Here is a 12,162-nt window from a genome sequence, read left to right as displayed (position 1 = left end):
TGGTATTTATAAACGTATATTAGCCTAATATTTTCCTTAGATTTAACCTGATGTGAACTTTTTCCAGATATTTTCTAAATTTGGCACAGTCTTGAAGATTATCACCTTTACAAAGAATAATCAGTTTCAAGCCTTGCTTCAGTATGCTGACCCAGTGAATGCACATTATGCCAAAATGGTAATTATGATCTTTTTCATTTTTCGTTTGTTAATCAGTCACTTCAGTGATAACCAAAGAACACCATCGTGTCTTCTCCCTTGTTGCAGTTCACCATGTGTTTTTAATTGTAAAATATACATAATATAAAATTTACTGTTTTTAAATGCACTGTTCCTTATGCTTTTTAAAATAATAAGCTAAAAATTACTTTCTTCGTATGAAATGGTTTCAAATCATTTATCACTTCTCGGATCTTTGGGCCTCATTTCTGTGATACTTAGTCTAGAGAGGAGCACAGTATTCCTGATACAATCTGACTAATAAAGTAGAATTATCTTTGTCCTGTATCTTCATTTTCTTCTATTAAATCAGCCAAAGATTGGTTGATTTTTTTTGTTGTTGTTGTTGTTGAGCTCTGAATTGGTGAGGATACTATATTTTAGGAAGTTTGCTGCTTTTGGTTTATATTGTCTTTTTTTTTTTTAAGTACATGAGTGCTTGACTTTTGACAAGATATGAAATTTCATATTCATTTGGTTTCATCTCCTACTGAAGTCTATTCCTAACCCTAATTCTATCTTTTATCAGTATCTGAATTATTTCTAATTTCTTTTCAAAGATAAGGTTTAAAAGGGACTAAGGTTTTTAGTAGTTTTGTGTGTACTGTCTGCCTCTTGATTAGGAATATAGACTTCATATTTGCTGTACCCTTTGCCTGTATATATTATTTTGTACCTTTCTGATGTCCTCATGAGTAGCTGTTATTATAAGGAAGTGGTTTTTGTATATTTGCATTTTTTAATGTATTTTGGTTTCTGGTATCTATTTTTATAAATTTGAGCATTTGCAGAAGTCAAGTGGCTACAAATACCCCTGTGATAAATTTTCATTTATTGTGAAAGGAGGAATTGCTGATCTTTGGTCTTATATCGGAACCAACTGCAAAATTTCTCTCATTATTATTCAAACTATTATAAAATAAATTTACAAGAGAATAAAACAAGAGATCATAATATTTTGTATGTTGTAGTTCTGACAAGTTCCATTTAGAAAGGCTTTATTTCATCTTTACCTATACAAAGTATACTAAAAAATTAAGATGAAATACAAAATCAAATCATTTTTAAACATTTGTTGTGGACAAAATAATCATAGTGATAGCTAGTACAGTGCTCAGTAATGTATAATATTTTCCCCATCTTTTATATTTCTCTTCTTTCATTTGATCTTACCACAGACAAAATAGAGATTATTATGACATTGTGGAAAACCTGAGATTTTTTTCTCTCTTACATTCACATAGTAACAGAGGTAAAAGTAAACACAGCTTTTAGTCTATTGCTTTCTGCTTTACACCTGATTGCAATTCCGTGTCAAAATAGAGGCTACTTGATGTATCAGTGTTGTTGTCTTGCAAAATATCAGTCCCTTTCTTACATGCTTTAGGCTCTGGATGGCCAGAATATCTATAATGCATGCTGCACTCTGCGTATTGACTTCTCCAAGCTCACCAGCCTTAATGTGAAATATAATAATGACAAAAGCAGAGACTTCACTCGTTTAGACCTTCCTACTGGTGATGGCCAGCCATCCCTTGAACCCCCTATGGCTGCTGCTTTTGGTGAGTAGTTCATTTTGGGTCACAAAGCAAGTTTTGTGAAGTTATTTTTATTTATTAATCTATGTATATCAGCCTTTTTCTTCTTGGATTCTTAAAGGATTTCTAAAGAAAAGAAAAAAAGTCTTGGAACAAAATGTGTCCAGTAATTAAATCTTAATATTAGTAGATTCTTCTGTTAGTTGGCAAAACAAATGAATATCTGAAAATGAGTTAAAAATTTATTTTCTGACATTAATCTTACTCGTTGTTTTGTAAGCCACACAACCATTTGCTTCCAATTAATAATCTTACATATTAACATTGCTTTAAATGTGTTGACTTATAGCCACGAAATATTGGTATAATCTCTCTTAAGAAAAATACTTTTCTCTTTTGAAGTACTGGTATTTTAAAATAAGGTCCTGAATTAGTGGTATGTTCTTCCTCTGGTCAAAGAAGGGGATTTATTTTATTTTGTTTGGTTTTTTTAAATATCAGAACTTTCGTCTTTATCTTAAATTTGTGTGAAGTTACAGTTCATTAATAAAAATATAGCCTTCTGAATTGTCTCCATTGCTTTGAAGAGCTTTTTTTCTTTTATTTAAAATTAGTTATTAATAGATTTATACTTTTAAAACAAAAAAGCAAGAAGCAGCAGTGGATACCTCAGTTGGGTATATCACTAGGTTAATATATGCTACTTACTGGTTTTGCAACCCTCAAAAGCGTGGTTTATTATTTAGGTAAAGTATTAAATATTATTACCCTTTGTGATTGGTTTTCCTTTTCCAAATGACACCATGAGATATTGCTCATTGAGACCTTAAGTAGTATTTAGTCCATCTTTATATTACAGGTGAAAAAAAATGAATCCTTAGCCCAAATGTCCAACATTTTCTGGAAAATAGTTTGTAGCTTTATATTAAAGTAAAAGCTTTTGTTATTTGTAACTGGAAAAGCCAAGTGAGTTGTTCAGTTCGTGTTCCTAAATTGTTAAAGTTTCTATCTTGGGCTAACTAAATTTTTTGTGTTATATAGTATTTGTTACCAGCCTCTACTTAACATGTCCGATTTGGCAGATCCCAAAGTTCTTTGAATTCACAATTTCAGTAATACATCATAGGAATTGAGGTTATCATTCAAGTTTACCAAAACTTGGCTATCAACTGCAGAACTATATTTAGTCCAATAATTTTATACGGTTGATGTAATTAATGTCAGACATTGTGGGAGGGAGGACATTTAAAAATTACGATCAAGAGGGCTCAGCAATTGAGCATCTGCCTTCAGCTCAGGGCATGATCCTGGTCCCGGGATCAAGTTCTGAGTCAGGCTCCCTGTGAGGAGCCTGCTTCTCTTTTTTTCATATGTCTCTGCCTCTCTCTCTGTGTCTCTCATGAATAAATAAATAAAATCTTAAAAGAAAATACAGTCAAAAGTTTTGGTTTCTGAATATAAAATACTAGGATATTTACATCCTTTTTCATTGTTTTAGTAAATCTCATTGCAAAGTAATGTCTATATCTTAAGATAACTGATTCATCAACAGAGAGTAATAACATTTTCTTGCGTATTGTGTAAAAGTTTATTCTGCCTCTTGCTAATATTTGACACAGTTCACTATTCCTTTCTCTTGGCTTCTGTGTACCATCCTCCTGACCTTTTCCTACCTATCAGTTCTTTTTTTTTTTTTTTTTTTAAGATTCTTTATAGTAAAAAAAAAAAAAGATTCTTTATAGTTCCTAGGGTTAAGTTGTAAGTACTCTACCCATTTTTAGTGATACACATTATACCATCAGAATAGCTTCTAAGGTCCAAGCCCCTGCTCCGCTGGTCGGGTACACTTGGACCCAGGCTCCAGCTTGTTAAAAAAAAAAAAAAAAAAAAAAAAAAGAATAGCTTCTAAAATATGCAAGTATGTTTTTTAACACTCATGTAGTTATCACTCAGGTTAAGAAATAATTTATACATCCTGAAGAAGCATTCTTTGTAGCCCTCTCATTGATTATGTTCCTTCCCTCTCTGCCCCAAGATGATCGATCTGAAATTTGATGGTAATCATTCCTTTGCTTTTCTGCTTTTTCCTTGTGTTTTTCTTAACACGCATTATGCAGCACTAAGTGATAATTTAAACATTTTTCCCTCCTTTATTTAGAATTTTATGTAAATGGCATCATGCTCTTCATTTTCTTTTGTGACTTGTGATTCATCCATATTTATATATGTATATATGTGGCTATTGCTTATTCATTCTCAGTACTGTCAAGTATATAGATATCCATTGTATGAACATACCACAGTTTGTTTATTCATTCTGTTGATAGACATTTGGGTTGTTTTAGCTTGAGGCTATTATGGACAGTGCTGCTATGAGATTTTCCTGATCACCCATGAAGTTGAACATGTTTTTATTTATTGGCCATTCTCCCTTATGAAATTTTTAATTTTTTTGCCAACTTTTGTGTTTAGTTTCTTCTTTAATTTTTATATAATAAAAATGTATAATTTTTAAATCTGTATCCTACCTACTAGTCCTTTGTTGGTTATATGTATTGCAAATTGTTCCAATTTTGGGCTTATTGGTTTATTCTTGTTGTGGTATTTTTATTTAGTCAAATTTATTTGCTATTTCCTTTATATTTTTTATGTCTTGTTTAATAAATCTTTTGTTTTCCTGACATCATAAACACATATACTTATATTCTAAAGTTTATAGTATTTTAGTAATTCTGTTCTGAAGTAATTTAAGTTGTAAAAATAGTACAAAGAATTACCTTATACCCAGAATTATTCAGACTCCTTAGTTCGCATCATACCACATTTACTTCATCATCTCTCTGATTACATTGAGGGGATGAATAGTTGTTTTTTCTTTTTCCCCTGAATATTGGAGAGTAAGTTGCAGGCATGATGCCTCTTTATGAAAACTCAGTGCGTATTTTCTAAGAACAAGGACATTCTTACCTTGAAACAGTTCAGTTAATCAAAACCATGAAATTAGCATTCATACAATACTATTATCTGATCCATAAACCTTTTAAAACTTTCACCTATTGCAAAAGTAGTGTTCTTTATAAGAGAATTTTTTTCTGGTAAAGATCCAAACTAGTATCAGGCTAATTTATTTGGCATGTCATTTCCTTTAATTTGGAACATTTCCTCATTCTTTGTTTTTCATGATCCTTGCATTTGTGAAGATTTCAGTTTGGGTGTTTCATAGAATGTCTCAATAAGAGTGTCTGGTGTTTTGGCTGAAACAGTGTTGCCTCTTTTTCCACTGGTTACATCAAGGGAACATGCTAGTTTTCTAGTTCCTGGTGATAAATAACTTTGATCACTTATTAAGTTGGTTTCTGCCAAGCTTCTTCCCATTAAAATTACTCTTTTTCTCTGTAATTAATTTGTAGGGTGATACATTGAGACTATATAAATAGCCTGTTCTTTATCACTTTTCACTCTTTAATTTTATCATCCATTGCCAAAATTTGTTACTGTGATGGCTGCCTTATTGGGGATTTGTTAATTCTGTCTTTCCTTCGATGTGCATTAGCTGGGATTTTATTTTGAAGAACTTTTTCTTACCCAACCCTTCCTTTCTTCCAAATAAATTTGATACATAACAATGTATGAATTTAAGGTGTATAACATGTCACTTAGATACATTTATATATTATGATTGGTGATGTAGGGATGTATATCACATTACATAATTATAGTATAATAATGTTGTCTAGGGACGCCTGGGTGGCTCAGTGATTGAGCATCTGCCTTTGGCTCAAGGATTGTAAATTCTACATCGGGTTCCTGGTGGAGAGTCTACTTCTCCCTCTGCCTGTGTCTCTGCCCCTGTGTGTGTGGGTCCCTCATGAATTAATAATAAAATCTTTAAAATGATAGTAATAATGTCTATATTCATTATACTCTGTATTAGGTTTGTATGGCTTATTTACTGATTTGTTTTTTCATGTCAGTATGGTCTTAGGGATTATTTTATTCTATGCATTGTGTACTGTTATTTTTCATATTATGTTCAACCTCTCCCAGATTTGGGCAGTAGGAGCCCTTTCACGCTGGCTTTTGTGGCCCCTTGACATATCCCCATCACCACTGGAACACTTTGACTTTCTGGCTGAAATAGTTCAGATTTTTTTTTTTTTTTTTTTTTTTTTTTTTTTTTTAAATTTCAGATCTTTTATACTTTCCCTGTCTTAGTGCTGTAATTGGCTACTTCTCCAGTGAGGCCTGGTTCCTTTTAGTGTGAAATGGTATTTTGAAATAAAAATCCAGGTATTACATGTGCTCATTGTTAATAGGAGCATCATTACTTCTATGTATTTTGAATGAACATTTCTGGAATATGTGTGTATGTATATACTTCATAAGTATATTTCTGTTTGTGTGCTTCATAAACGTATGCCTCTGTGCGGTTAAAAACCCACAAATTTTAGCTAATACCTCCAATTCCAACCCAGCATGCTTTTCATACTGTTCTTTCTTCTTCAAGATGAGTTAGTTTCTATTAGTCTCAACATGTTTACTTATTTGCTCAATCCTGTAGTACACAAAAAATTGTCTCAAGCTTATTAATACCTACTAACTTCAGCTGAATATTTGCTTAAATAGTTTCCTGGGCCTGATTGCATGGGTCTGTTTATTAGTCTTCCCTTTTGTCATCACCACAGGGCTCAATATCTGATAGAATAAATCTTTTTACCTTATTCTTTAAGAGTATCTTAGCAATTCTTGGTCATCTTACCTATGAAATTTAGGATGAGCTTGTCAAGTCCTCAAAAAAAAAAAAAAAGCTGTTGGAGTTTCAATTGGATTACATTGACTTTTTAAATCACTTAGAAGATCATTGACATCTTTACAATAGAGTTCTCCAGTCTTTGAACATTGTGCATCCCTCCATTTTTTTGAATGTTCATTAATGTCTTTCCAGAGAGTTTGGCAACTTTTCTCCATAAATATTAACAAGCTTTGTTAGATTTATTCCTCAGAACCATATCTTTTATTTATTTTTTTAAAGATTTATGTATTTATTTATTCATGATAGAGAGAGGCAGAGACACAGGCAGAGGGAGAAGCAGGCTCCATGCCAGGATCCTGACGCGGGACTCGATCCTGGGACTCCAGGATCGTGCCCTGGGCCAAAGGCAGGCACTAAACCGCTGAGCCACCCAGGGATCCCCATAACCATACCTTTTAGATTATAATTCTAGACCTACTATTTATAATCTGTGTGGCTTTGGACAAATTGCTTAACTGCTCTCCACTTTCTTTTCTTCATATGTGAAATGAGCAGAATAATAGTACTCAACTGGTAGGCTTGTAATAAATATTAAATGTGCTAATGTACATAAAGAGTTTAGAATGGTGCCTGGAATAAATGCAATATAAGTTTCAGCAATCATTGTTATTTCACTGTTACTAATATAGAAATACAGACTTGTTTCTTGATTTTATATTTAGCAACCCTGATAAAATCATAGTAATTCCTTATTTGTTTTTCTAAGCTCTTATTTTCTTTTTCCCTACTTGAGGAAGATGCACTGAACTTCTAAAATGTATATAGAAATAGGAAAAGAAGCTATCTAGAATGGTTAAATAATTTAAAAGAATTTTTTTAATGTAAGATTTAACGTAAAGCTGCAGAAATCAAGCAGTTTGGTGGTGTAAAAAGGATAGGTAATACAGATTTACATTAATAGAGTAGAATGCAAAGTCTAGAAATAGACCCATACATATCTAATTTGTTGATTTTTCAACAGCTTAGAATTCCATAGGGAAAGAAAATTTCTCAAGTTTTTGGACAGGTAGAAATTCATATTCGAAAAAATAAACGCTTTCCCCCATTTTATACTATACTGACTAATTGCCTTAAAATGGATCCATAGGCCTTTAATGTAACTTTTAAACCTATACAACTTCTAGGAGAAAAATCTTTGCAATTTGGGATAGACAAAGGTTTCTTAGGACACAAAAAACACAAATCAAAAAAGGAAATAATTTATATATTGTTTATCAAGCATTAAAAGTTTCAGTATTTGTGATATATTCAAAGTGCTGAATAGGAAAAAATCTGCAGCAAAGAATACCCAGGAAAGCTGTCATTCAGAATAGGAGAGATAAAGAGTTTCTCAGACAAACAAAAACTAAAGGAGTTCATGACCACTAAACCACTCCTGCAAGAAATATTAAAGGGGACTTTTGAGTGGAAAGACCAAAAGTGACCATATAAATGTAGGAAACACAAAAGCAGTAAAAATAAATATTTCTTTAAAGAAACAGTCAAGGAAATGACATGCAAAAAAAGATGTAATATAAATTAACATATCTAAAACATGGGGAGGAGAGGAGGAACGAATGGGTTCAAACTTGAACTGTGAACTTAAGTATATACTGCTATGCAAGAGAGGTATATACAAATTTAATGGTAACTGGTAACCATATTATCAAAAACGTAATCCCATATAAAACCTAAAATCCATATAATCAAAAAACAAATAAATATGGAAAGAGTAAAGTGAAATCCAAGTATATCAGTAAAGAAAATCAGCAAAACATAAAAGAGCAAAACAAAGGATCAGGGAAAATTTTCAGAAACAATCATTTAAAAGGTTATAAAGTGGCATTAAACACATCTGTCAATAATTCCTTTGAATGGGGCAGCCTGGGTGGGGCAGCCTGGGTGGCTCAGCGGTTTAGCGCTGCCTTCAGCCCAGGGCCTGATCCTGGAGACCTGGGATCGAGTCCCACGTCAGGCTCCCTGAATGGAGCCTGCTTCTCCCTCTGCCTGTGTCTCTGCCTCTCTGTGTGTCTCTCATGAATAAATAAATAAAATCCTTAAAAAATAATAATAATAATTACTTTGAATGTAATTGGAGTAAATGCTTCAATCACAACATGGGCCACAGGATATATTTAAAAACAAGACCCATCTTGGGGCACCTGGGTGGCTCAGTGGTTGAGCATCTGCCTTCAGCTCAGGGCATGATCCCAGAGTCCTGGGATCGAGTCCTGCATTGGGCTCCTGACACGGTGAGCCTGCTTTTCCCTCTGCCTATGTCTCTTCTTCTCTCTCTGTCTCTCATGAATAAATAAATAAAATCTTAAAAAAAAAAAAAAAAGCGAAAACAAGACCTATCTACATACTGCCCACAGGAGACTCATTTCAGACCTAAAGACACCTGCAGATTGAAAGTAAGGGGATAGAGACACATCTGTCATGCAAATGGATGTCAAAAGAAAGCCAGAGTAGCAGTATTTATATTGAAACAGACTGTAACAGGAGACAAACGAGAACACTATATATTTAAAAAGGGGACAGTCCAAGAAGATACAAAAATTATAAATACTTATGCACCCAACATAAAGGCACCCAAATCTATAAAATAGTTAATAACAAACATAAAGGAACTAATTGATAGTAATACTTAGGGGACTTTAGCACCCCACTTACACCAATGGACGGATAATCTAAACAGAGAGCAAGGAAACAGTGGCCTTGTAGGACACATTGAAACAGTTGAATTTAACAGATATATTCAGAATATTCCACCATGAATCAGCAGAATACACATTCTTTTCAAGTGGACATGGAACATTCTCCAGAACAAACCATATATGAGGTCACAAAACAAACCGACAAATTGAAAAAGATCAAAGTCATACCTTGCATCTTTTCGGACTATAATACTATGAAACAAGTCAACCACAAGAAAAAATCTGGAAAGATCACAAATATATGGAGGTTAAATAACATGTAGTAAGTTATGAATGGGTCAACAAGGAAATAAATTTTAAAAGTACATGGAAAAAACTATAATGAAAACACAACAGCCCAAAACCTATGGGATGCAGCCAAAGTGGTTCTAAGAGTGACGTTTTTAGTAATACAGGCCTACCTGGGAAGCAAGGAAAATTTCACATAAACAACCTAATCTTACACCTAAAGAAGCTAGAAAAGAACAAAACAAACAAACAAAAAAAAAACCCTAAAACCAGCAAAAGGAAGGAAATCATAAAAGATGAGAGCAAACATATGTGATATTGAAACTAAAAACAAACAGCAGAACAGATCAATGAAACCAGGAGCTGATTCTTTGGGTAAAAAAAAAAAGGATAAAATTGATAACCCTCTAGCCAGACTTGTTAAGAAAAAAAGAGAAAGGACTCAAGATCACATATGAGAGAGGAGGAATAACCGACACACAAAACCAATTATAAGAGAATATTATGAAAAACTATATGCCAAAAAACTGGACAACTTAGAAGAAATGGGTAAATTCCTAGAAATATAAACTATGAAACCTTAAACAGAAAGAAATAGAAAATTTGAACAGACTGAAAACCAGCCAAGGAATTGATTCAGTAATAAAAACTGGCAACAAACAGAAGTCCAAGATTAGATGGCTTCACAGGTAATTTCTACCCAACATTTAAAGAAGAGTTAATACCTGTCTTTCTCAAACTATTCCAAAAAGTAAAAGGGGAAGGAAAACTTCTGTATTCATTCTGTGAGACCAATATCATCCTAATACCAAAACCGGATAAAGACACCACTAAAAAAGAGATACACAGGCTAATATGCCCCCATGAACACAGATGCAAAAATCCTCAATAAAATACTAGTGGCACCTGGGTGACACATCTAGTTACCTATCCAACTCTTGACTTCAGCTTAGGTTATGATCTCAGGATTGTGAGATCAAGCTCTGCGTCAGGTTTTGTGCACAGTGAGGATTCTGCTTGGGATCCTCTCTGCCCTTCCTGCTTGTGCACACTCTCTCTCTCTAAAATAAATAAATCTTTAAAAAAAAATCCTCAGTAGGGGTGCCTGGATAGCTCAGTCCATTAAGCTTCTGCCTTTGGGCTCAGGTCATGATCCCAGGGTCCCGGGATTGAGCCCAGTGTCAGGCTCTCTACTTAGCAGGGAGCCTGCTTGTCACTCTCCATCTTCCCCTTTCCCCTGCTCGTGCTCTTCTCTCTCTAAAAAAATAAAATCTTTAAAAATCGTTAAATCCTGACAAACCAGTTTCAGCAATCCATTAAAATAATCATTCACCACAATCAAGTGGGATTTACTCATGGTTTGAAAGGATGGTTCAGTATTCATGAATCAATCAACTTGATACATCAATAAGAGAAAGAATAAGAACCATATTATAATTTCAGTAGATGCAGGAAATGCATTTGACAAAAGCACATCCATTCGTGAGAAAAGTCGTCAACAAACTAGGTTTAAAGGGAATATACCTCACTCAACATAAGACCACGTATGAAAAACTCACAGCCAACATCATCATTAATGGGGGAAACACTGACAACTTTTTCCCCAACGGTCAAGAACAAGGATGTCTACTCTGAACACTTTTATTCAACATGGACTTATTATTCAACAAGTCCTAGCCACAGTAATGAAACAGAAAGAAATAAAAGACCTCCAAATTGGTAAGGAAGAAGTAAAACTTCTGCTATTTGCCAGATGGCATAATACTATTTATAGAAAACCCTAAAGACTCCACCAACAAAATACTAGAACTGATAAATGAATTCAGTAATGTTGCAGGATACAAATTCGATATACAGAAATCTATTGCCTTTCTATACATCAATAATGGAGCAGCAGAAAGAGAAATTAAGAAAATAATCCCATTTATAATTGTACTAAAAATAATACAGTACTTAGGAATAAACCTAAAATAAACTGAAGAGGTGAAAGACCTATATACTGGAAACTACAAAACACTGATGAAAGAAATTGAAGACAACACAAAGAAATGGAAAGACATTCCATGCTCTGGGATTGGAAGAACAATTATTTTAAAATCTCTGTACTATCCAAAGCAGTTTACATATTTAAGGCAGTTCCTATCAAAATACCAACAGCAGTTTCCACAGAATGAGAACAAACCTAAAATTTGTACAGAACCACAAAAAAACCCTATACACCCAAAGCAGTCTGGGGTGGGGGGTGGGGAAGCAAAACTGGACACATCACAATTCCAGACTAAAGGTTATATTACCAAGCTGTAGTAATCAAAACCCTAATATCCTGGCACAAAAGTAGACACATAGATCAATGGAACAGAATAGAAAACCCAGAAGTAAATGCACAATTATATGGTCAATTAATCTTAAAGTAGGAAAGAATATCCTGTGTGAAAAAGCCTCTTCAACTTATGGTGTTGGGAAAACTGGACCTCTTTCTTACACCATAAAAATAAATTCATAATAGGTTAAAGACCAAAATGTGAGACCTAAAACCAGAAGAATCCTAGAAGATAATATGGACAGCAGCTTCTTTGATATTGGCTATCACAGTTTCTTTCTAGTTATATCTCCTGAGGCAAGGGAGACAAAAGCAAAAAGAAACTACTGAGACTACATCAAAATAAAA

The 12,162-nt window shown here is 33.6% G+C and overlaps 1 protein-coding gene and 1 long non-coding RNA gene across 16 annotated transcripts in view; one reads left to right on the top strand and one right to left on the bottom strand.

Annotated features, from left to right (window-relative positions):
- The window catches only part of LOC140641883 (uncharacterized), an 86,103-nt gene extending 76,729 nt beyond the window's left edge, over positions 1 to 9,374 (bottom strand). For both annotated transcript variants that reach the window (XR_012038487.1, XR_012038486.1), the window contains exon 1: positions 9,223 to 9,374. This is a non-coding gene — a long non-coding RNA (uncharacterized lncRNA). The remainder of the gene's footprint in view (positions 1 to 9,222) is intronic.
- Positions 1 to 12,162, top strand: part of PTBP3 (polypyrimidine tract binding protein 3) — a 152,220-nt gene that overhangs the window by 112,265 nt on the left and 27,793 nt on the right. For all 14 annotated transcript variants that reach the window (XM_072842355.1, XM_072842352.1, XM_072842354.1 and 11 more), the window contains 2 exons: positions 68 to 178; positions 1,607 to 1,781. In XM_072842355.1, coding sequence (XP_072698456.1) covers positions 68 to 178; positions 1,607 to 1,781 — 286 coding nt within the window. The remainder of the gene's footprint in view (positions 1 to 67; positions 179 to 1,606; positions 1,782 to 12,162) is intronic.

The sequence above is a fragment of the Canis lupus genome, chromosome 10, assembly GCF_048164855.1.
Source record: "Canis lupus baileyi chromosome 10, mCanLup2.hap1, whole genome shotgun sequence".
NCBI lineage: Eukaryota > Metazoa > Chordata > Mammalia > Carnivora > Canidae > Canis > Canis lupus.
Note: the sequence above shows the minus strand (reverse complement) of the source record. Positions and strands in the feature narration are given on the sequence as shown.